Consider the following 22,582-nt stretch of genomic DNA (forward strand, 5'->3'; position numbering starts at 1 on the left):
CTCCTGGGTCAATACAGGAAGTTCCATGGCTCGAACCCCGCCCAACTCCGACTGGACCCTGGGCACCTGGATCAACTTGCCTCGGGCAGTTCCCTTTGCCCCGCCCCTTCCTCCTGGCCCTGCCCTTCCTCCTGGCCCCGCCCCTTCCTCCTGGTCCTGCCTTGTCCCAGCCTCCCGCTGAGGCGCGCGGCCGCGGGAATCGAGCCGCGGGGCCGCGCGTGCGCTCTCCCGCTCGGCCGTGCGCATGCGCCTTGCCCCGCGCGCTAGCTCGCCGGACGGGATGGCGGGCGCCGCGCCGGGCGCCATCATGGACGAAGACTACTTCGGGAGCGCGGCAGAATGGGGCGACGAGGCTGACGGCGGCCAGGTAAGAGGTACCGGGTGACCCACCCCCGCTGCGGCGGCCCCGCGGTCACCGTGTGATGCTAGTACAACGCGCCCCGCAGCCCGCCATCTGCCAGCCCCAGCCTGCGAGGCCCGCCCCTCGCCCCCTGCCCGCCAGGGTCACGCACGCGGCGTCGGGGCCGCTCCTGCACTTGCGACGTGTGGGCGTGGCGACGAGGGGCGGCACCCAGCTGCGGCACGGGGCCACCCACTGACCTCTGCCTGGGGCCGGCTCGGTGCTAGGCTCAGTGACCCAGGCCCCTTGTCCCTATTGCCAGTGTATCCAACCGCCGGTCAGCCATGTGGTCCAGATAACACGAAGTTGGTGGCGGGGTGATGTGGGGAGCATGCTCCCCAGAATGCTGCAGCGCATTCCCAGGGCGTTTTTGGGTCCGAGAGCATTGGACCAGGGCATGCCCAGGAACAACTAGGCCATGCCTCGCTGGGTAGGCTGAGCTCCCCGTGGTGAGCCCGCACCTTTGCCGGAGGCCTGGCGGAGCTGGTCAACACCCAGGACGCGAGAGCTTTGGTCACGATCCTCCTGGGGCACCCGTGATGGTTGGGGTGGACCAGATGCCCCCTCCACTGTCATCCTAACTGTGATTGCCTGGAGCAGGGACCGAACGTCAAGAACGGGGACCGGGGTTTGGCATGAGCTGGGATTTGGGAGTCTGTGGTAGGACCATTTGTGTGGCCCACATCCTGTTCACTGGGGGCCATGTCCACGGGTGTCGTGGAGCCCACGTGGTAGGAGCTGAAAGCATCTGAAATGCCAACAGCTGGGTGTGGCCATGGGTGTGGCGAGAGGTGAGGCTGGCCAGATGAGCACCTGGGTGGTCATGAGCGCGAGAGGGCTTAGGTGTTTCTTCTGAGCAGGAGGGAGATGTCAGGTTGGTGGCTTATGCAGAGGACTGTGGTGACATCCACATGGAAAGCCAGAGGAGGCGGAGCCAGGCTTGCATGGAGGACGGAGGGGAAGATGGTGAGAGGGGCCCCAGGGACCCACAAGGGGAAGGCACAGTGAGGGAGGAGAAATGGAGTGGGACGCCAGAGCTCGTGGGTTTGGGATAGCAGGTAGATGTGGAGTCTTCTCCTGAAATACGGGCTGCAGGGGAAAGATCTGTTTGCAGGGCTGTCCAGCCTTTCAGCGTCTCTGGGCCACACTGGAAGAATTGTCTTGGGCCACCATTAAATACATTGCAACATGTAGTCACAAGAAATCTCGTGATGGTTTAAGTAAATTTATGATTTTTGTCTTGGACCACATGTGGCCCGAGGGCTGTGAATTGGACAACCCTGGTTAGAGGGAAAAGTCAAGGTCAGTTTTGGATGGCATGAGTTGGGAGTATTGCGTGGGGGGGCGCAGTCTGAATGGAAATGAGCATGGGCAGTTTACTTGAGTCTGGAGAGGGAGGGAGGTGGTTGTCCATCTGTCCATCCGTGGACCCAGACTTAATTCAAGATTGATTGGCAGGGAGGTGGCACCGCCCAAGAAAAGACGGAGAAGGAGAGCAGGGGTCCCAGGGGAACCCTCCAGGCGAACCCAGCCCCCTTCACAGCCTTGTTCGGGCCCCTGTTCAGGGCTATCTCAGAGAGGGTCCCGGGCCCCACGGACAGGCAAACGTCTCTAAAGGCCTGAGGTGCTGTTATAGGGGGAAAGCAGCCACAGAGACTGTGTTTTTATAAAATGGGGGTGTTGCCATGGCCAGGTGGCTCAGTTGGTTGGAGTGTCATCCCATACACCGAAAGTCTGGAGGTTCGGTCCCCAGTCAGGGCTCATAGCTGGGTTGTGGGTTCAGTCCTTAGTCAGGATGTGTACAGGGTGCAACCAACTGATGTTTCTCTTTCTCACAGCAATAAACATATCCTCAGGCAAGGATTAAGAAAGAAAGGGAGTGTTGTTCCAGTAAAATTTTATTTATAAAAACAGGAGGAGGATTGGCTAGGTATGGCCCTGGGCCACAGCTTCTGAGTTGGGTGCACAAAGGTTGGTCTTTGCGACTAGTTTGTGAACCCCTGGGGGAGAGACATGCCCTGTCTTCTACTTCCCTCTGTGCCTGGTGACGCGCACAGGGCTCAGGGCGTCGTGAGTGTTCAGAAGCATGAGCGCTGGACCAACTGCGGGGCTGTCGGCCCTGCTGTCCCCTCCTTCACAGGTCCATGATGGCCCATGGAGGACTCCGTGCAGGGCGGGGCTGGGGTGCAGCCAGGCCTTCCTGTTCGAAGGCAAGTCAGTGTCTTGCCTTTCTGACAGCAGGTGGGCGGTGTGTGACTTCGAGAATCACTGTATGGCCTCAGTTGGAAAGCGTGAGATGACATACAAAATAATAATAGTAATAATAATAATAAAAATAAAGCAGTAATAGCTAACGACTACTGAACTCTTACTGAATGTTAGGTACTGGCTTTTCCTAAAATTAGCTTGTGGATCTTCACACAGCCACAGGGGGGTCAGTGAGCTGATGACCTTTGTTCACAGGGAGGGTTCCTGCAAACAAGGTAGCTCATGTGACTGCGGGGCGAGGTCCCCTGGGGAAAGCACAGGGCAGGCCCACTCCTTGTGACCGCAGGTCCCACTTTCTCAGCCACGCATCACATGTCCAGCTGCTGCCTAAGGTTCTTGGGAGTCCCACTGATGACGTAGGTGGGGCACTTCTGAAAGGACAGTGTCACGGAGATTTACGAAGCGAGACCACAGGATGTTTGTGGCCGCAGACAGTGACCCCACCCGTGGTGTCCCCAGCAGCAGGAGGACGAGTACGCAGAGGGCGAGGACGACGCGGAGGTCCAGCAGGAGTGCCTGCGCACGTTCTCCACACGGGACTACATCATGGAGCCCTCCATCTTCAACACGCTGAAGAGGTGCACGGGGCTCCCGGGTGGGGGGGGGGGCAGTGGCGGGCCCGCAGGGGGACAAGGGCGAGCAGGGGAGGTGTGACGTGAGGGCACACGGCGTCTCGGGGGCCCCCCACACTGCAGACATCTCAGTGGNACCACAGGATGTTTGTGGCCGCAGACAGTGACCCTACCCGTGGTGTCCCCAGCAGCAGGAGGACGAGTACGCAGAGGGCGAGGACGACGCGGAGGTCCAGCAGGAGTGCCTGCGCACGTTCTCCACGCGGGACTACATCATGGAGCCCTCCATCTTCAACACGCTGAAGAGGTGCACGGGGCTCCCGGGTGGGGGGGGGGGCAGTGGCGGGCCCGCAGGGGGACAAGGGCGAGCAGGGGAGGTGTGACGTGAGGGCACACGGCGTCTCGGGGGCCCCCCACACTGCAGACATCTCAGTGGCCTGTCCCCCTCCTCACCGACTTCCCTGTGGTCACCTGTCCCCCTGCCTGTCTCTGTGCAGTGGGTGTGAGAGTGTGTCTGTTACCTGGTCCAGGTATTTCCAGGCAGGAGGGTCTCCGGAGAATGTCATCCAGCTCCTGTCGGAGAACTACACCGCCGTGGCCCAGACCGTCAACCTGCTGGCCGAGTGGCTCATTCAGACAGGTGCTTCTTGGAGGGGGGGCCCTGTCCTGGCTGGTCACCTCTCCCCATCTTTAAAGCCCTTTGGGTCATTGTAATGCTGATAAATCGGAAAGCGGCTTTGTCTGAAGACTCCAGTAGTCAGACCACACCTCTTAGTTGTCTCCGTCAGCTCTGCCTTGTCTCTGACTCTCGGACACAGGGCTGCTCCGGGGGCTCCAGGGGCTCCAGGGAGGGCAGGCGTGCTCCGTGTGCCACTTCCGAGAGGGGTGCTGCAGCAGCAGCGAAGGGTGGCCCCGGCAGATCTGAGCATGGCTGGGGCCTTTAGCTAATGTCACAGCAGAGCCTGATCGTAAGTCACTGAGCTGAGTGCAGGTGACATCACTGAGTGCATCCATTCATTGCTGCCACCGTGAGTGGACACACAGGCTTCTCCTGGCTGGCATCTGCCCTCTGTCCTGTGGAGGGTGTGCCTTTCCTTCCTCCTGTCTGCTTGGGTCGCTTGTCCTTGTCCTTAGTGAGGTTTTTTTAAAAAAATATTTTATTTATTTATCTTTAGAGGGGAAGGGAAGGAGAGAGGAAGAGAAACATCAATGTATGGTTGCTTCTCATGCATCCCCTGCTGGGAACTGGCCCCTGCCGGGAACTGGCCTGCAACCCAGGCCTGTGCCCTGAGTGGGAATCGACCTTAGCGAGGTTTTGAAGACACTGTCCTGCCCACACAGACGAGGGCACAGCGTCCCTGTGTGTTCTGCTCTGTGCTCCTTTGGTTCTTCCTGTTGGCTCTGACTCACACGGACTTTCGTAAGGGCGCAGACTCCTCAGGTGATGGCGGCTCCCTGCAGACCTCCGGCCCAGGCGGGGCGGCGCACTGAGAGGCGGCCGCTGTCTTTCAGGCGTTGAGCCCGTGCAGGTGCAGGAGACGGTGGAAAACCACCTGAAGAGTTTGCTGATCAAACATTTCGACCCCCGCAAAGCGGACTCCATTTTCACTGAAGAAGGGGAGGTGAGGGCTCCTCTTCTTTTCCTGGTAATACCGGCTCCCGGGGCCTTCTGCCGACTGCACGTGTGCGGCGGGGCGCCGCGTGTCACGCAGAAATGTGAGCTGGGAGGGAGCCAGGGTGTGAGACGGAAGACGCATTGCGTCGGTGCCGCGCTCGGCCTGGGGAGGAGGGGCAGGCAGGCGCCTCGCTCCAGAGAGGGGGCAGCAGACCCACACCACTCTTCTCACCCGAACTCTGGGGTGCGGCCACTTCTTGCCGGCTCCGCGGCCTCAGAGAAGTGGGTGCTGGGCCGGGGTTGGTGCGGGGAACTCTGGAGGACAGACCAGTGGAAGGGGGTGGTGGCTGGAGGGGGCTCGCAGAGCCGTGACGTGGGTTGGGCCCCAGAAGACGAGGAGAGAAGGGCAGTGGGCAGAGGAGTCCCGGACGATACTGCGGCGGTCAGGAAGTGTCGGCGACGTCACCGAGGTGTCTTTACAAGCCATGGTCACCTGCTGTTGGAGCCCATGTCCCCTGGCAGCAGGGCTGCCCTCTGAGCCAGCCCCTTAGTCGGCCCAGAGCAGCCAGCGGGGATCCCGGCCGTGGTGCGCGGCTGGTTGGGGGGAGTTGGAGCACAGCCCCAGCTATGGCAGCCGCTTGGTGGGAGAGTTGGGAGGCCCCCCTCCACACCCCGTCATGGGGTGAGGGGCACAACACCCATGCTGTGTAAGGCGTCTTCTCCTCTGGGTGCACGCACACACACAGCTGGTTTAGCACAAGGCCACAGTGTGTGTGATGCTTCCCCACTGTGCTTATGCTTCCATGAGCCTCCTGGAGGTCTCCAGGAAGTGCCCCGGCATGCCATGGGGCATGGGAGTTGGGTCTCCCAGGGGCCTGCCCCTTAGCTGCCCAGTGGCATCAGCAGCTCTGGGACCTCAGAGGCACACCTGGGCACTCCCAGGGCCCTGCTCCTCAACTGGGGTGCCCTGTCGTTGTTTGGACGTGACCTTCACTTCCACCGGAGCAGGATTTCTTCCCTGGCCGTTGCTTTGTCGTTGGCAGACCCCGGCCNGAGGCCCCCCTCCACACCCCGTCATGGGGTGAGGGGCACAACACCCATGCTGTGTAAGGCGTCTTCTCTGGGTGCACACACACAGCTGGTTTAGCACAAGGCCACAGTGTGTGTGATGCTTCCCCACTGTGCTTATGCTTCCATGAGCCTCCTGGAGGTCTCCAGGAAGTGCCCTGGCATGCCATGGGGCATGGGAGTTGGGTCTCCCAGGGGCCTGCCCCTTAGCTGCCCAGTGGCATCAGCAGCTCTGGGACCTCAGAGGCACACCTGGGCACTCCCAGGGCCCTGCTCCTCAACTGGGGTGCCCTGTCGTTGTTTGGACGTGACCTTCACTTCCACCGGAGCAGGATTTCTTCCCTGGCCGTTGCTTTGTCGTTGGCAGACCCCGGCCTGGCTAGAGCAGATGATCGCGCACACCACGTGGCGAGACCTCTTCTACAAGCTGGCTGAAGCTCATCCAGACTGTCTGATGCTCAACTTCACTGTCAAGGTGGGGAGAGGGCGAGAGTCGGAGGAAGGACAAAGGCGTTGACGAGCGAGGGCTGTTTCGCTCTGTCGGTGTGGGTGGTCTTTCTCCTTCGGGAGGTCGTATTTGCTTTTCTGGCAAAGGCCTTCACTGCCTCACGTGAGTGAGTCTCACGTGGAGAAAGGAGAGTGTGTAGGGGTGTCCGTGTTTCGGATCACCATGTCCGCTGCTTCCAGGGTCTGGCAGAACAGGTTGCTGGAGTCTGTTGTGTTAGGGGTACCTGGCCTGTGTCTTCTGTCACCTCACAGACAAACAGAGCTGGGAGTTAGTGGGGCCACCAACCTCCGAGAGGCAAAGCCAGGATCAGAGGGCGGGCGTGATGCCTGTGACAGACCAGTGCTCGCTCGCTGTATGTCACCAAGGACCCTGGTGGCAGCTGGCTTTCTAGAACAGGTGTGGTCACTCCTCGCTGACACACTGTCTGGCTCCTGTTTCCGCGTCGCAGCTCATTTCTGACGCCGGCTACCAGGGGGAGATCACCAGCGTGTCCACCGCCTGCCAGCAGCTGGAGGTGTTCTCCAGGGTGCTGCGCACCTCCCTGGCCACCATCTTGGACGGGGGTGAAGAGAATCTCGAGAAGAACCTTCCGGAGTTTGCGGTAAGTTCTTCGTCCGTCGCGGGTGGGAAGGAGGTGGTGGGGTCACGTGTTGTCAGACGTGAGGCGCCCTTGCCCTTTAGAGAGTGCCACCCTGCCGCCCCACCCAGGCCCCGGCTTCCTGCAGGAGTGCGGAGCGGCCTGCCCCTCGACCCGCACCCCCTCCCCCGCTGTCACCTGCCCTGGCTGCCCCGTGACCCGCACCCCCTGCCGTTTTCCAGAAGATGGCGTGCCACGGGGAGCACACCTACCTGTTCGCCCAGGCCATGATGTCCGTGCTGGCCCAGGAGGAGCAGGGTGGCTCCGCTGTGCGCAGGGTCGCCCAAGAGGTGCAGCGCTTCGCCCAAGAGAAGTGAGGTGGCATCGGGACTCACCCCATCCCGCTGGGGCCCCACGCGACCCTAGGCCCCCTGTGGGGACATGTAGGCAGACCGCCCTTCGCAGAGCCAGCCGGAAGCATGTACAGAACTTGCTTCCTGAAGTGTTCGTGAAGTGCTCAACGGCTGCTCAACCTCCTGGGCTCATGGACCTCGGTTTTCATAAACTGAGACTTACCGATCACAGTTAACGATAGTTTTGAAATAGTTATTCGGTAATCTGTTAAATTGTAGTCCATACCGTAGGACAAAATCGGCTCTTACTGTCATTATTTCTACCAGTGGAGTCCAACAAGGTGTTTCAAAGGCATGGCTCACTCTAGAAAGCCTGCAGAGAAGGGCTCTGCATCGGAACCCTCTTGGGGCTCCCAGCACTGTGTCCGTGGGTCAGTGGGTCAGCGCACCCCGAGAGGCAGCAATAGGAAACCAGGCGTCCCAACAAGTCAGAGCGGACGAGGGAAAAGGAGGGAGGGAGGGTGCTGGCGACGGCCCCAGCCTCCTGACGGCAGGCCGGTGCTGGTTCTCACACAGAGGCCACGATGCCAGTCAGATCACGCTGGCACTCGGCACGGCTGCCTCCTACCCACGGGCCTGCCAGGCTCTGGGGGCCATGCTGTCCAAAGGGGCCCTGAACCCAGCTGACATCACGGTCCTGTTCAAGATGTTCACCAGCATGGACCCGCCCCCGGTGGAACTGGTAAGTTGCTTTGCACGTCGGTGGTGAAGTGGACACCCCACGGGAAGGGTGACTGTGGAGAGCCTGTGCATCTCTTAATTCTCCCAAGTCAGTGAGTGTGAATCCTGTCGAAACGTGCCCGTGCCTCTCTGGCGCTGCTCCCTCCCACGGGGAGCCTACAGGCACCAGGCACCTGCAGAGCACGGCATGGGGCCCCCCTCCGCCACGAGCACGTGCGGACTTACCTGCCTTCCCTCTCCCGCATCCCTTCTCAACAAGTGGTGTGTCCGCAGATCCGGGTGCCCGCCTTCCTGGACCTGTTCATGCAGTCGCTCTTCAAGCCCGGGGCCAGGATCAACCAGGACCACAAGCACAAGTACATCCACATCCTGGCCTACGCCGCCAGCGTGGTGGAGGCCTGGAAGAAGGTGCTGTCGCTTCTGAGGGTGCAGGGCCACTCTGGGGCACAAGCCACCCACCCTCTCCGAGCTTGTGGGACTGAAGGATGGGGTCTGTTCCCTAGACCACAAACCCCGGCCTCCTCGGTCTTCAGGGTCTCTCTGGCGTGTCCGGGGATGGGGACCAGTAGGCGTACTGCTGACTTTGGAGCAGGGAGGGGTCTGCACAGAGCGTGGCCCACAGGAGGCCACCCGAGCCACCAGGCACACGTGCTCACTGCCAGGGCGTGTGCTTTCAGAACAAGCGAGTGAGCATCAACAAGGATGAGCTGAAGTCAACGTCCAAGGCAGTGGAGACCGTGCACAATCTGTGCTGCAACGAGAACAAGGGGGCCTCGGAGCTGGTGGCGGAGCTGAGCACGCTCTACCAGTGCATCAGGTGGGCGGGGCAGGGCGGCTCCAGTGCACCACGTGGGCGGGGTGCCGTGGCTCCATCAAAGCTCCGGAAATACTTGTCTCATTAATTTTCCTCATTGGAGCACAGACAGGGAACCTCAGACTGTGAGAGCAGCCTGAGTGATGTCAGGGGCAGCTGGACGGACAGACAAGTCTGTTCGCAGATCAGACCAGCAGCTGGAAGACCAGCCGGAACTGCGAAGTGACTTGGAAAGCTGGGTCTGTTGATGTTTCCAGTAAAAGCGAGACCAACAGTTATGCCGGCCAGTCAGTAAGAGCTCATTAGGGGAGCTGACAGAGAGGTGTTCTCTGGGCACCTGTCCCTCCCCAATAACCTGCTCTGGTGGGACAAGGAGAGGCTTTGCTGAACAGCAGGGAGCTTGAGCGCCGTCCACCCCGGCTCCCTGCAGGCTGTGGTCGCACTGCACCACGAGGAGCAGGGGCCTGAGAACCCGAGAGGCACTGGTAGCTGCATGTGCCTCTCAGAGTGCGTAGAAGACAACGGACGGGGTGGATTGAGCTTGTCCGTCTTTTAAGCCTTTGTTTGGTTTTGGTGATTGTTGTTGGAAAGTGTTGCTGAGAGGCGGCGTTGTGCCTTATCCCGCAGGTTCCCAGTGGTAGCGATGGGCGTGCTGAAGTGGGTGGACTGGACCGTGTCAGAGCCGAGGTACTTCCAGCTGCAGACAGACCACACCCCGGTGCACCTGGCGCTGCTGGACGAGGTAGGGGCCAGAGGGCTGCACACAGCGTGCAGTGGGTCCCTGCTCCACGCCTGCCACCTGCAGGCGCTGTGACGTTACAGGAGCCACGCCGAGCCGACCACGGGCTGGTGCACATGGACCGGACTGGGGTCCAGTGCCTGCAGCTCCCATTCACATCACAGGGAAACGGCGCTGAGTGCAGCATCGTTCGGGGACCTGCTGCACCAGGCCCGCGCCTTGTCCTGCCCATGCCTGTGTTGCTGGCACACCTGTTCAGTGCGTTCAGAAGATGTGCTCCTTAAGGCTGCTCATTTTAGCCCAAACATGGGTTTTCCTTTTAGGGAACTCATTTCATTGACTGTGTAGACATCTCAGTTTTTAATCAGGTGGCCCTGAAAGGACACAGGATGGCTCAGAAGCCAGCAGCCTTGGGCTGCATGCGAGGGCCACCACTGTCGGGACTGTTGGGAGAAGCTGTGGGTGGTGGCGGTGACCGTGGCCGTCAGTCGGTGTGCGGAGAAGGACCCGGGACCTGGGCCTGGCGCTCAGTGGGGCTGCCTTCAACCTGTTTGCAGATCAGCACCTGCCACCAGCTGCTGCACCCCCAGGTCCTGCAGCTGCTCGTGAAGCTCTTCGAGACCGAGCACTCCCAGCTGGACGTGATGGAGCAGGTGAGCGGGGCTGGGGCTGGGAGCCGCCACGTGGGGGGCCTGCCTGACCCCTTCTCCTTGTCCACCCTCGTAGCTTGAGTTGAAGAAGACCCTGCTGGACAGGATGGTCCACCTGCTGAGTCGGGGCTACGTGCTTCCCGTGGTCAGTTATATCCGGAAGTGTCTGGAGAAGCTGGACACCGACATTTCCCTCATCCGCTACTTCGTGACCGAGGTCAGCCGCCCACCGCCTATTTCACGCCTCATGCTGTTGACACTGACAGTGCCCATTTTGGTTTCATCCGCACGGTCTGTACCGCGCCGAGAACGGTGCGCTCTGACAACCATGCTGGTTGGGGGCGCAGATACTGGTTCACCGGGCACCTCCCTCCTGCGGGGCCATCTAGGTGGGCGTTTAATGTGGGAGACGGCCCTTGTCACCGGGGGGCAAGAAGCGGGGGTGGGGAGGGATGGCAGTTTTCTCCACACCCACTGGCATTTCATCCGCCTGTGGCTGGACGCCGCTCGCAGGCAGGCTGGAGGAGTGGCCCGCTGTTCCCCCCGCACAGGTGCTGGACGTCATAGCCCCTCCGTACACCTCTGACTTCGTGCAGCTCTTCCTCCCCATCCTGGAAAACGACAGCATCGCGGGCACCATTAAAACTGAGGGTGAACACGACCCCGTGGCGGAGTTCATAGGTAGGGTGGGCGCGCGTGCCTCTATTGCAGTAATGAATGTCGCTGTGTGACCGCCCGTGGCTAACCGTGACTGCCTTCCTCCATCTGTCAAAGCTCACTGCAAATCCAACTTCATCCTGGTGAACTGATTCGCAGCGTCCTCCAGAGCTGAAGCAGAACCTTCCAGACCAGGGGAGGGCGAGCCCTTCTCAGACCAGAGGGGCTCCGTCGGCACCTGGGACTGCGGTCTGGGGGGAGGTGGTGGCGTCTGAAAAGGGACACGGCGGCGAGACCCGTGAGCACTGCCCCTCTGAGCAGCCCCTCTCCTCATCAGGCCTGTTCACAGGACTCGTCCCCCACATGGGTGGGCCTGCGCCCCTGGCCAGAGGGGGCTGAGACACGTCAGCAAACCGCGTGCAAAGATGACTAAAGTTTTCTCACGAGAACCTGACTAGTGGAGGTTTTACGTAATTGTTTTAATTTTCCAAGAACAAATAAAGCCCTTTTGTTGGGTTGACCCCAGTCCGGTGCTGTTCTGTGTGGGAAGGAGGCTTGGGCGCCGTCCTCCCTCGAGTCCCATGTTCATCCATCACTGGGGCGACTTGAAACTGCCATGGCCCACCGCCCCCCACCCCCTAGTTCATGCAAGGTTACAGAACAACTGCTGATAAATGATACTTTAGAGACCACAGATGCCAAAGCGAAAATACCAAAGAAAACGCATCCATCAAAGAAAAGGGAGGACACGGAACCAGTGTCTCTCAATCACATCTCGGGCAGGCAGACGGTCCGCGCAGTCTGAGATGCACCTCTGGGCAGGCGCCTGGTGCCCCCACCCTCAGTCCCTCTGGGTCACGGCAGCACCAGCCCAGGGCCGAGGGTCCTCTGGTCTCCATTTGAGACATTCCCTGGAGAACTGCGCGTCCCAGACGCCCGCCTTAGACAATGGGGTCCCCGAACGTGCAGGCGTCCTCGATGGCGAGGTTGTAGTCCGCCCCCTTCCCGTCCTTGTAGGTGCTGGTCACGATCCTCATCCAGCCCCGCTCGCCCTGTGGGGAGGGGAGCTCGGTCAGCTGGTCAGCACCCTGCCCCCCCCCCAGCATGCAGACCCCCCCTCGCCCCAGCACCAGCGCAGGCTCCACCATCCACTGCCCCTTCCTTTCCTGCACAGGACCCCTGCTTGCAAACACCCTGTGTGAACTATTTCTCTTGGTGAACGTGCCCGGCATGCCAGAAGCCCATCCTTGTGACCAGAATGTGGCCGCTTTGGACCAGATGACTTACCTGCCCATTAATATCCCCATTTGCAATCACTTAATACCAAATGCTGGCCTTTCATCACCTCGACATTAGTCACTCCCCCCCCCCCCAGTTCATAATAATGAACATCGATGTCTTAGACCATTAATGATCCCCACTATGCCTTAGAAATTAAATTCTGGCACTCATTCATCTCCCGGGATCTAGGACGAAGTCCAAAGTGTTTCTGAACACGTGGTGTGGGGTTACTGAGCAGAGCTGAGCCTGGCAGGAGGAAGGATGGCACGGCTGTGCAGGGACAAAGCTGGGAAACTGAAACTTCCCTGCCGAGTCCCCGCGAGGCTGTTTCCCTCCAGGAAAGGGTTGGTTGTCACCCTGGGGGGCAGGGAGGACCGGCTGTCCCGCCCTGGCACCTGGTGGAGAGGATGCCCCCCCCCCCCCAACACCCTGCCGGCGCAGGGCAGCGAGGGCCGCACTCGGCTCTGCGCTCTGACCCCGTGACCCCGTGACCCCGTGCTTGCCCCGCGCACTTCCAGCCACAGACCCCACAGACCCATCGGCGTGTGAGCGGGGGCCGGGATCGCCTTACCCACGGTTCGCCCCACGAGTTCCGCACGATCCAGTACTCGGTCCCGTCGCTGACGCCCCACCCCGCCACGGAAACGACGTGGTTGATGTAGCTCCGCTCCTGGTACTCGGCATAGATGCCCCCCGTGTACCGAACCATCTGCTCCGTCGCCATTATGCCGCAGCTGGGAGCACGCAAAGAGCCGGTGCTTTCGGTCAGAGTAAATCCGACCCAGGGTACTCGGGCCGGGGGAGTCTGCTGGGGGTCCCGCCCCTGCACCCCACCACTCCCACCGCGGCCTGGGGGCCTTTCCACCCCCCACCCAGGGGCCCACCGGTCCGGCCACCTTCCCCTGGGGAGAAAACTCCAGAGACGGTTGTGTGCGGAGCGTGGGGATAAGTGGACCGGACATGGCCCGGAGGCACACCTGATGGGGCCGTTGGCGTAGATCTCCGCCATCATCTTCTCCCGCCCGGAGACGGAGCCGTGGTCGCCTACCCTCCACAGGGTGTAGTTCTGGATGGGCAGGCACTCCTTGAACTCCGTGCACGTGCCGCACTGGTTAAACTTGTTGCACTCTGCGGAGCGGGGGCAGGGGGTTGAGTCTGCGTGACCCCGCCCCCGCATGGAGCCGAGCACGCAGACCCCCTCCGTCCGGCTCCCTGACCAGCACGGGTACCAGGTGCCGCCCCTCTGTCAGGTGCTGTGTAATCGGCTGCTCTTTCAGCTGCGAAGGAGACGTGAAAAGCCCCTTCTTGGGCCTTGGTGGAGAGAGGCGGCTAATTAGCGCATAGTAGGCACTCAAAAGGCAGCTGTTTTTCTTCTAAAGGCCCAGAGAGGGGAGAAAAGGGCCCAGAAGGGCCCTTTCCCAGTCCTCCATAGCTGAAGAAGATAGAGTGTAATGAAATGATTAGCTCTTAATAAGATGACTCTATTGCTGGCTAGTGAACGGGCCAATCATTTGGAAAAAATAGCACTTTCTGACTCTGCTTCGAGAATTTCTGACCCCTATCGAGAATTAGGCTTTTTAAAAAAATGCAGCCCCCAGCTCTGTAAGACCCCAGACCCCCGTTCCCTGCACTCCCCCGGACCCTCAGTCTGCTGGTGCAGCCCAGACCCCTCACCAGGGCACTGACCCCCAGAAGGTTAAAGTGACCCCACTGTCACCAAATGCCCAGCACAACTGGAAAGTGCCAGATGTGTGGCCACATTCACTAATACAAAGGCCAGCCTGTCTACTGCAAACAGGTTCCTTCTGAGCTCCATGGACCCGTCCCACCCGCTGGTGGGTTCGAGGGGCCACCAAGGCCCGAGGAGACCAGCTCAGGGCTGAGCGGGGCAGGGTGAGAGGCCCCAGGACCGGCCTGATTCCTGGTTCCTAGTGGTCACCCCTCCTCCCTCCATCTGCCCCTCTCTTGGGCTCTCTGACCCCCGCTGCATTCACTTCAACCAGACTCGCACCAGCAGTCTGTGGGAATTCTTCCAGGCTGGGCGGTGCGGCCCAGGAGGCAGGCCGAGGGCCGTGGGGACCGGAGGGCACCTGGGCCCGTTGTGTGTTCCAGAGGGCCCAGGGGTGGCGTTCCCTTGCGGAGGAGAGGGCGGGAAGGGAAAGCCCCTGGCCTCCCCCACCTCCAGCCTGTCTCGCAGGGCTCTGGAACTGGCCCCAGCTCTCTGTGCCAACCTCGAGGGAACCCCACAGAGGCAGGTGACTGGAGACTGCCAATTATGGGCTTGGCCTTTGGACCTTTTCTTTCATTTCCAAGGGCAGCAGCCTGAAAGGAATGTGCCAACCTCAGGGATTTCGAGCCAGCCTGGGGCTGTGGTCCATGCAGGGCCTCTGAGCTCCACCTGAGTGTACTCTGGCCAGGGTCGGGAGGCGGGAACCAGGCCCCCCCCCCCATGTCCTTCCAGCCGGGCACCTGGATCCCAGAAAACTGACTGGTCCCTAGGTAACTGCCACCTGTGCCCCTTTCACAAAGGCCCATAAAACCACCAGGAAGCCAACATATCAGAACCCCAGACCATGGCCAGCCCTGGCCACAGGACACCTCCACAGCTGGCCTGAACAAGGACTCAGGGCTCCAGCTCCCTGCTCCCCCAACCTACAGGGCCCAGGCCTCCCCCAGCACCAGGCCCGGCCGGCCCTTTCCCTGGGGGGGGTGGCGAGGCCTACCCTGGTCCTTGGCCTGGTAGTTGTTGCAGGTCTCGTCGGGGATGCCGTGCTCGTGTGCGTAGGCCCACACCTGCATGTCGTTACCGCCCTCGCAGGAGCCGGCCTTGGCGCAGTCCAGGACGTGCTGCACGGACAGAAGGGTGGAGGGCCACGCCCCCTTCCTCTTGATGTTGATGCGATCTGCCAGCGGCACCCACGGAGTCAGCACCCGGCCCGGCCACTCTGCAGGGCGGTCACCCCGGCCCTCCCCTGCCACTGCCTCATTTGCTCATCGCCCCCATGGAAGAGCCCTGAGGGCAGGGCGAAGCCAGGCCTCGAGCTGTGGGTGCAGGTGCCTGCTGAGGGGCACAGACAGGCGGGCACCTCCTCGATCACGTGTAGCCCAGGACTCCCTGGCAGTGCGCCAGCAGGCCCTCAGCTCCCTCGGAGAGGCTGGCAGGGACCCTGTCCCCGAGGGAACTGTGCCCTGGGTCATGGGGCTGGGGGTGCAGAGGGAGGGTCCTGGGATGACCGCCAGGTGCTCCCTCAGGGCCTCCTTTCACTTTCCTATACCCACCCCCCAGAAGCCATTGCATCGAGCAGCTGGGCTTGGAGACCCCTCTGGGCAGCCCTGCTCCTCCTCCAGACAAAAGCTGCTGGCCAACGAGGTCTGTGGGGTGGGGGACAAAGGACAATCAGTGTGCAAGCATGAAGGGTGCAGATTCCAGGAAAAGATGTGGCAGAGTCCTGGGCGGGGGCGGCTACATGTACAGAGGGTGGCCGAGGACCTCCCAGGGGTGCCACCCCTGGGAGGGAAGGTCCAGGGAGCAGGGTCCTGGCCTGAGAAGCACCCCCACACCGTGCTCCAGCCTCCACCTGGGGTCCCTGCACGGAATAGGAAGCTCTGCAGGTGCAGGAAGGAGTTTGTCTTTTATCTGTGTGAAATCTTAGAGGGTTTCAAGCAGAACAGAAACATGACCCGACCTGGCTTTGACCAGGCTCAGTCTGCTGTCTGTGACTGGACGGCGGGGAGACCAGTCCAGCAGCTCTCGGACCAGGCCAGGTGCTGCGCGTGAGGGTGCAGGGAAGGGGTGCTTCAGGCTGGGGGTGGCAAGAAGCAGAGGAAATGCCCTGGCTGGGTGGCTCAGCTGGTTAGAGCGTCATCCTCATACACCAAGATGCAGGTTCGATCCCTGGTCAAGGCACATACAAGAAATGAACCAATGAACGCATAAGCGAGTGGAACACCAAGTCAGCATCTCTCTCTCTCTCTCCCCTTTACTCTTTCTCTAAATGCAATAAATAAAAATTAAAAAATAAAAAGAAGCAGAGGAGTCTGCAAGGTATTTTGGATCGACCAGGTTTGCCGAAGGATCACACGAGGGGAATGGAACAGAGAGATTGGGGCGTGACTTCAGCCTTTGGGGAAGTGAGTGAGGGGAAGGGTGACGTTTTCTCTGACCGAGCTCAGCTGGGGAGCACCGAGAAGACAGGGTTTGGGGGTGTGGATGAAAATGGGGTTCTGTGGAAAACAGCCTCACGGGGTGAGCTTATCATAAATTCCCAGCCGGGCAGGTCATGGAGGGCACACAAGCCCCAGGGATGTCAGTTTTTGAGTAAGTCTTGCTCTTTGCCTTCGGCCCGCCCTGTCCCTTGTTAAGGCGCCTTTGCAATGCCCCTCTCAGACCCTCCGGTGAGAGAGCCCTTATAACCCTCGGGTAACAGAATCCTGACCTGCAGTCTCACCTCCCTGGAATCCTCTGCAGGTCCCTCCCAAACTCCAAAGACATGAAAGAAGCTGTACAAACTGTCCTGGGGCACTGGAGATCTCGCTTCCCAAGAACTGCAGTTTGGGCTCAAATTAAGCCAGCAACGCTCTCTGGAGGTCCCGGCCTTCTCTTGTGCACAGGGGTGAGGGGGTCGCTCAGGTCTGAACGAGTGAGGTTTGAGGGTCAGGTGGCCAAGTGGAGGGAGAATGGGCAGCTGGGCGGAAAGCTGGAGTTTGGGGGGGAGGGTCAAGTGGAGCCAAGGACCCAGTCCTGGGGAACCTGACCTTCATTAGTGACCTTGGAGAATAAGGAGCCCTGAGAACGCAGAAGGGGGTGAGGGAGTGCAGAAGGGGGTGAGGGAGTGCAGAAGGGGGTGAGGGGGTGAGGGGGTGAGGGTTATGAGGAGAGGTGATGAAGCCCAGCCCTGGAGGAGGGGCCCGGGACTGACCCCTGGACCTGCCGCATGGCAGCCTCTTGCTGGGGACTTGGGCAAGGTTGGTGTTTTGTAGAGCGAGGCCACAGTGGACTCAAGAATGGAGAAGAGGAAGCTGGGACCACAGACGCCCCTCCTCGGAGGAGTGGGGTGGTGGCTGGAGGTGGACTGGGGTCACACCCCTGCTCATCTGTTTCCAGGGATGGCTGAGTCCAAGCCCAGGGACCCATGTGCCAGGGACCGGAGGGAAGGCAGAAACTATGACCAGCTGCGTGGGATGTCAGCCGGGTCTGGTGCCCCTGGAAGTCCTCTTTTCTCAGTGAAAGAGGAAGAAGAACCCCACTTGGAGGGGGGATGTTAGAGGTTTGAGGAGAAGCGGTCCTCTACCCAGGAGAGAAATTCCCCTCCAGAACCATGGCCGCTTGACCCAGCTGAGAAGCGCCAGGGCCCAGAGATCTCCTCCAGGCCCCAGGCTTTCACAAATGCAAATCTGGGCATGTGACTCCCTATCTAAGCTCCTTCCAGACTTCACCAGGCCCCTTCCCTGGGGGCAGGGCCCCCTCCCATCGCAGTCACAGGCCCTTTCACTTCCTCTGCCCAGGGCCAGAGGGCCAGGAGGAAGGGTGAGGTTCCATCCTGCCTGGCCCGACCCTCTGCCTTGAAGCTGCCCACTGGAGGCACCTGCCTGGGCCGAGGGGTAAACCTCTGCTGTCGGCCGATCTCCTGGCCTCCCCTGCTCCCCTGGGGGTTCCCACATCTTCGCTGGAGGTCTCAGCCTCCCTGCCCCCTTCCCCCTCCTTCCTGAGGGCTCAGGTGTCCACTGAAGCACCTAGGGGTGTTCTCACCAGTCCCCCCAAAAAGATGGGGCACGGCCACCAGGGAGACCCCGCCAGACACCACTCTGGGCCCTGGCCTGCCCGGTCAGCTGCCCAAGCCAGGGAGGAGACAGTGTCCCCAGCCCCCCCGGGCAGCTTCCCAGTGGGAGAGTCCCTCCTCCAAGGGACTTCCAGTGCAAGGCAGGCCCCTGGAACCCCGGACTGTCTCTGAGGACAAGGAGCCCCTCCCATATGCCACCGGGTAGGTAGCCGGGGCCGAGTAAAGCTGCAGGCTGGTCTCTCCACTGCCTCTCCCAAGGCTAGGCCCCGCAGCCTCAAGGGGTTCTGACCTTGGTGGCCAGCCTTCCTCCCTGGTCCACAGCTACAGCCCAGATGAGGACAGGGGACAAGTCTCGCTTGACGCCCCAAGCCCAGGCCAGGAGGTGACCCTCCACTGTTAACTGGGACTGAAAAGTGGCTTCATTTCCACCCCTGAGTTTGCATTTTGGTTCCATCCCAAATGGCTGGGGCCACAAGCTTGGGGATGGAGAAGGCACCTGCCACCCACTTGTCACTGGCTTCCTGTCCTGGTGATGCCCTACACCTGCAGGCCCCAGGCAGGCCCCCCCTGCCCAGTGCGACGGTCTCCCACCAGGGTCACCTCGGCCCCGCACAGGCGGGGGGCAGCGGCAGGCACAGGCCAGCTCTCCTGGGTCTGAGGGCTCAGACCCCCCAGTCCAGGCTGAGTCCTGGCACGGAATGACAGGCCCCAGGACCCTGGGCTGTGGCCACCCTGTGCTGACAAGGAGACAGCCTGGAGAGGCCTCCCTGGCCCACAGTGGAGGGGCTGTGGGACCCCACCTACCCGCCATGGCGCTGGTGCTGCCGTGGGCCCAGCAGGAGCCGCAGTACTGGGGGATGTGCTGGTTCCTGGTGACACTGGCATAGTTGACCCCATTCACGTTGCGCCAGTCCCAGCTCTTGGGCAGATCCGATGGGGACAGGTACTCATGAGGTCGTGGGTATGTCCTGTGGAGAGGCCACCACCAACAGAGTCAGTGCTGGGTGCTTCTGGGCCTCGGGCACACACAGGGCTCCTGAGGGGCCTGTGTCGCCCCCAAAATGAGAGGGAAGGCAAGTGGGCGCTCCATCCATGTGAGCCCATTTCACACGTGTCCAGCCCCCCAAATACCAGGCTCCCTTGGATGTGAAAGGGAAGAGAGACCCCCAAAACTGGATTTGGCCCTCAAAGGTCAAGGGAGGCAGGGCGGCCCAAGGAGGTGGTAGGGTGCCCAAGAGGCAGGGGTGCACGGGAAGCCCCGGGGATGGGCCAGCCCCCCCAAGCTGGCGCCGACCTGCGCCCCAGGTTGGACAGCTGGTCCCCGCGCAGGGGCCGGTAGCAGCTCTGGCCCGGGCGGAAGTGGAGGGCGGCCCGAGCCGCACCCGCCGGCAGCACCAGCAGCAGCAGCAGCAGCAGGGGCGGCGGCGGCCTCGCGGGCCCAGACGACGCCATGGCTTCCACTCCTGTCCTGCTCTGGGTCCCGATTCCAATCCCGCGCCCGGACCCTCTGCCCGCGCCTCGCCGGTCCTAGCGCTCTGGCCCTGGCCCCGCCCGGCCCTTAAGGTGGTGGCGCGGGTGCCCGGACACACCCCGGGGGCGGGGCACCCTCTTCTGCCCCCTTTGACCCCGGCTCCGCCCCGCCCCGCAGCCCCAGCAGCGTCTGCCCCGGGCCAGCAGCTCGCGCACCCCGGGTTGGGGGCGGGGCCTGAGCCGGGGTCACGCGCTGGGCTCAGAGCCAGACCCCAGGTCGTACCGGGCCACTGGCCGCCAGCCATGTGGCTTGGTGGCTTCATTGAGCATATACATCCTTGTCAGATTTTCGGGGGCCTTGGGGCATGGGTGGGGTACGGACAGCAAGGTCTAAATGCGCCAGCCTTGGATTCTTGGGACCCCTGTCCCCACAACCCACCTGGGCCCAGGCGTCCCTGGGAAAGGGCAGGGATCTTCCCAAATCCTGGAGGGAAGCCAGGGCACCCCAAGAATTATGCCCTGGCCTGACTTTCTGAACCCCACTCCCCAAAGGCTCAGGCCTTTCGGGGGAGAGCTGGTCAGGCCACGGAGGAGGAAGGCCATGCCCCCGGGGAAGGCATGGGGCACAGCTGCCTTTAGTTGTGCGATCAGGCAACCACGGAGGGGCTGGGGTGGCTCCTGCTAACACAGCGCCTGGCTGTGAAATGGGGAACTGAAAGCAGAAGTGAGTGCCCCTGGCCTCCAAGGCACAGCTGGGGAGTCACCCCACCCTCCCGCTGTTCGAAAGGGGTCTCCACGGGCCTGTGCGGGTGGTGGTGGGGGGGGTGTCCTCGCTGAAGCAGAGCGGCTCTCCCACTTCTGAGTGGGCACTCACCCCTGTCCCTGAGCCCTTCCCAGTCAGAAATCAAAATGATTCTGCCTCCTGGGCTTCCCGCTTGGAAGTGCTGGGGTGATCCTGGAGGCCCAGCAGGGCAGGACCCCGTTGGGCAGCACCAGGCCTCAGAGAAAGCCCGGCCATTGCTTGGTCCGTCCAGAAGTTTCCATCCCTGTTCCTAAAAAGCTGTCACCCAGCTAAAGCAGAGACATGAGCTCCATCCTCGGCCTGTTCTCTTCCTCTTCTTGGACAGTTAGTTCCTGGTAACCCTTACGTCACTCCATCACTCTGTTGTGATTAGCAGGTGACCTGCCCCCACGCAGGGCCCTGGGCCCTGAGGGCCCCAGCTTGGTGTCACGCTGTGGCCCTATGAATTCTGTGGCAGGCCTGGCTGATCACATGGCCTGCCTGCAGAGGCCGGGGTGGCAGGCAGGGGTCAGACGGGAGGGTCCTGCAGCCCTGGGGGAAGGCAGGTTACCCAGAGGGAGGGGTGGGGACAGATTCAAGCTGCTAATGCATAGGACCTCCAGAGCACCCAGAGTCCAGGAGCTGCGGCCCACCTGGCCTTCCCTGGCTCAGGAGCAGGTCAGACTCAGAAGGTGATGGGAAATCGGGCAGGAGGACTCGGAGCAGGGGGTCCAGGTACCTGAAACCACAACTTCCAAGTCAGTGAGCGAGCGAGTGAGGTCCAGGTGCCGTGTCCTGCCTCTTCAGCCCCTGAGACAGGTCAGACACTCGGACCCAGGGCCCTTCCTTCACGCGTGAGCTTGGCTATGGTCAGTGGCTGCTGACCTCTCTAACAGGCCGTAGCCTCGGGCCAGGTCAAGCCGCCCTGGGGCCTGCAGCTGGCAGCCAGAGCCCAGGCACGATCAGGGATGGCCTCGGGCCCAGGAGCTCTGGGACCAGGGCATGCAGGTAAACTCGAAGAAAGGGCTGCTGGGCCTCAGGAAGAGGAAGGAGGGTGAAGAACCTGCTGGACTGGCCGCCCCGGTGGCCTGTCCGTCTCTCCTTAAAGCAAATAAATGCGCCTGAGCAGTAGCCTCGGGCCCTTGCGAACCTGGGAGCTGGGCCCGTGAGGACGCCTGGTTCTGATGCATCTCCCCAGCCCCGATTATGGGGCCTCTGGCAGGGCCCCAACGCTCCCCTCCAAGGCCCTCCTGGGCTGGGCTCCAGCCACTCCGCCTACACTGTGGGCACCCCCGTCCCATCAAGGCTTGAGACCTGGAGTCCCCTGAAACAAAGCCCTGTCTCTGGAAGCCAACCTTGTGCCCTGAGCTTTTCCTCCTGATGTACCTAAGTCACACGTGGTCCCCCATGCCACTTAAGGGCAGAGATGATGACATTCTGGAGTGTTCTCCAGACTGGGGAGTGCCTGTCTTCTTTGGATGTTACCACAACCCTATGAGGTGGGGTTGGATGCTATCTCCCCATTTTACAGGTGGAAAGGCTGAGGCTCTGGAGAGGTCAGGAGACCTGTACTTAGCATGAGGCTCCTGGTGACGGGTGGGCATCTAGTCCCCACCCCCCTTTTCCCCTTATAGTCTGGCACGCATGTTCCAAGGCCACAAAACAAAAACCAACTATTTCTAAAGATAAGGTCGATTCTCCCCTCACCCCAGTAAAGAAAACACAGACATATGAATGGGCCAGGGCTGGCCTGTCTCCTCCCAACCTGAAGGAGAACATGGACAGCGCGAGGTTTTGTCTCTGGGGCATTGCCTTGCCTGGGAAGCCTCCTTCCCTCATCCTTCATGGCCCCATCGTCTGGCCCCCACTGGCACGCTGCAGGCTCTTCCTATTATTCCACATTCCTGAGCTTAGCCACATCCTGGATCCCACCCTCATCGGGAGGGAGGCCGGCAGGCCAGGCTCCGCAGGGCACCTGTGCTTTCTCGCTCGTTGCCTGGATCCCCTGCGTCCACATGGCCCTGAGGTCTACGCTCAACCTGAATCCCAGATGCCTTGGCAGCGGAGGCCTCCTGATTGGAGGGGTCAGTGGTGAGATCAATCCTGCTGCTGTCCCCAAAGGCCCTAGTCATCGTCACACCCTTTCCTGACTACACACCCTTGCTCCTGAAGCAACGGGCCTCCTGGGGGTCCCATCAGCATTTGTTCAGAAACTGCTGGTCACAGACTGGCCCGCAACACACAGCCCCCCGGGAGCTGCCTCGCGGACTCCTTCCGAGGGTCATTCACTTGCTTGAATTCAGGGGCT

At 61.3% G+C, this 22,582-nt stretch overlaps 2 protein-coding genes and 1 long non-coding RNA gene across 7 annotated transcripts; 1 reads left to right on the top strand and 2 right to left on the bottom strand.

Annotated features, from left to right (window-relative positions):
- Positions 1-239: 239 nt before the first annotated feature.
- NELFCD (negative elongation factor complex member C/D) lies at positions 240-11,485 on the top strand. Of its 5 annotated transcripts, none has more exons than XM_037059982.1 (15): positions 240-367; positions 3,128-3,246; positions 3,771-3,880; positions 4,753-4,862; positions 6,291-6,398; positions 6,880-7,032; positions 7,251-7,381; positions 7,938-8,103; positions 8,376-8,510; positions 8,780-8,919; positions 9,544-9,658; positions 10,213-10,308; positions 10,382-10,522; positions 10,857-10,986; positions 11,080-11,485. In XM_037059982.1, exons 1-15 carry the CDS (start codon positions 245-247, stop codon positions 11,112-11,114), a joined length of 1,812 nt encoding a protein of 603 aa, XP_036915877.1. In that variant the 5' UTR covers positions 240-244; the 3' UTR covers positions 11,115-11,485. The 5 variants fall into 5 exon arrangements, with proteins under 5 accessions (XP_036915877.1, XP_036915879.1, XP_036915880.1 ...); XM_037059984.1 differs by having other exon boundaries at positions 7,254-7,381; XM_037059983.1 differs by having other exon boundaries at positions 241-367; positions 3,131-3,246.
- LOC118996545 (uncharacterized) lies at positions 3,901-4,623 on the bottom strand. Its single transcript, XR_005068512.1, has 2 exons — positions 4,544-4,623; positions 3,901-4,369 (listed from the first exon to the last, which is right to left on the bottom strand). It is a non-coding gene; the product is annotated as an uncharacterized LOC118996545 (long non-coding RNA).
- Positions 11,423-19,475, bottom strand: CTSZ (cathepsin Z). Its single transcript, XM_037059987.1, has 6 exons — positions 19,318-19,475; positions 18,828-18,991; positions 14,967-15,146; positions 13,221-13,371; positions 12,815-12,977; positions 11,423-12,014 (listed from the first exon to the last, which is right to left on the bottom strand). Exons 1-6 carry the CDS (start codon positions 19,473-19,475, stop codon positions 11,904-11,906), a joined length of 927 nt encoding a protein of 308 aa, XP_036915882.1. The 3' UTR covers positions 11,423-11,903.
- Between the last annotated feature and the right edge of the window lie 3,107 nt (positions 19,476-22,582).

This window comes from Sturnira hondurensis, unplaced genomic scaffold (assembly GCF_014824575.4).
Source record: "Sturnira hondurensis isolate 20B ecotype Veracruz unplaced genomic scaffold, ASM1482457v3 Scaffold0011378, whole genome shotgun sequence".
NCBI lineage: Eukaryota > Metazoa > Chordata > Mammalia > Chiroptera > Phyllostomidae > Sturnira > Sturnira hondurensis.

Coding starts and splice junctions, on each gene's coding strand:
- NELFCD (XM_037059982.1), top strand. CDS start 245: ATGCGCCTTGCCCCGCGCGCTAGCTCGCCGGACGGGATGGCGGGCGCC. Junction 3,881..4,752: donor CGAGTGGCTCATTCAGACAG/GTGCTTCTTGGA, acceptor GCTGTCTTTCAG/GCGTTGAGCCCGTGCAGGTG. Junction 6,399..6,879: donor TGCTCAACTTCACTGTCAAG/GTGGGGAGAGGG, acceptor TCCGCGTCGCAG/CTCATTTCTGACGCCGGCTA.
- CTSZ (XM_037059987.1), bottom strand. CDS start 19,475: ATGGCGTCGTCTGGGCCCGCGAGGCCGCCGCCGCCCCTGCTGCTGCTG. Junction 18,992..19,317: donor CTGTCCAACCTGGGGCGCAG/GTCGGCGCCAGC, acceptor GCCTCTCCACAG/GACATACCCACGACCTCATG. Junction 15,147..18,827: donor CAGCACCAGCGCCATGGCGG/GTAGGTGGGGTC, acceptor TGCCGCTGGCAG/ATCGCATCAACATCAAGAGG.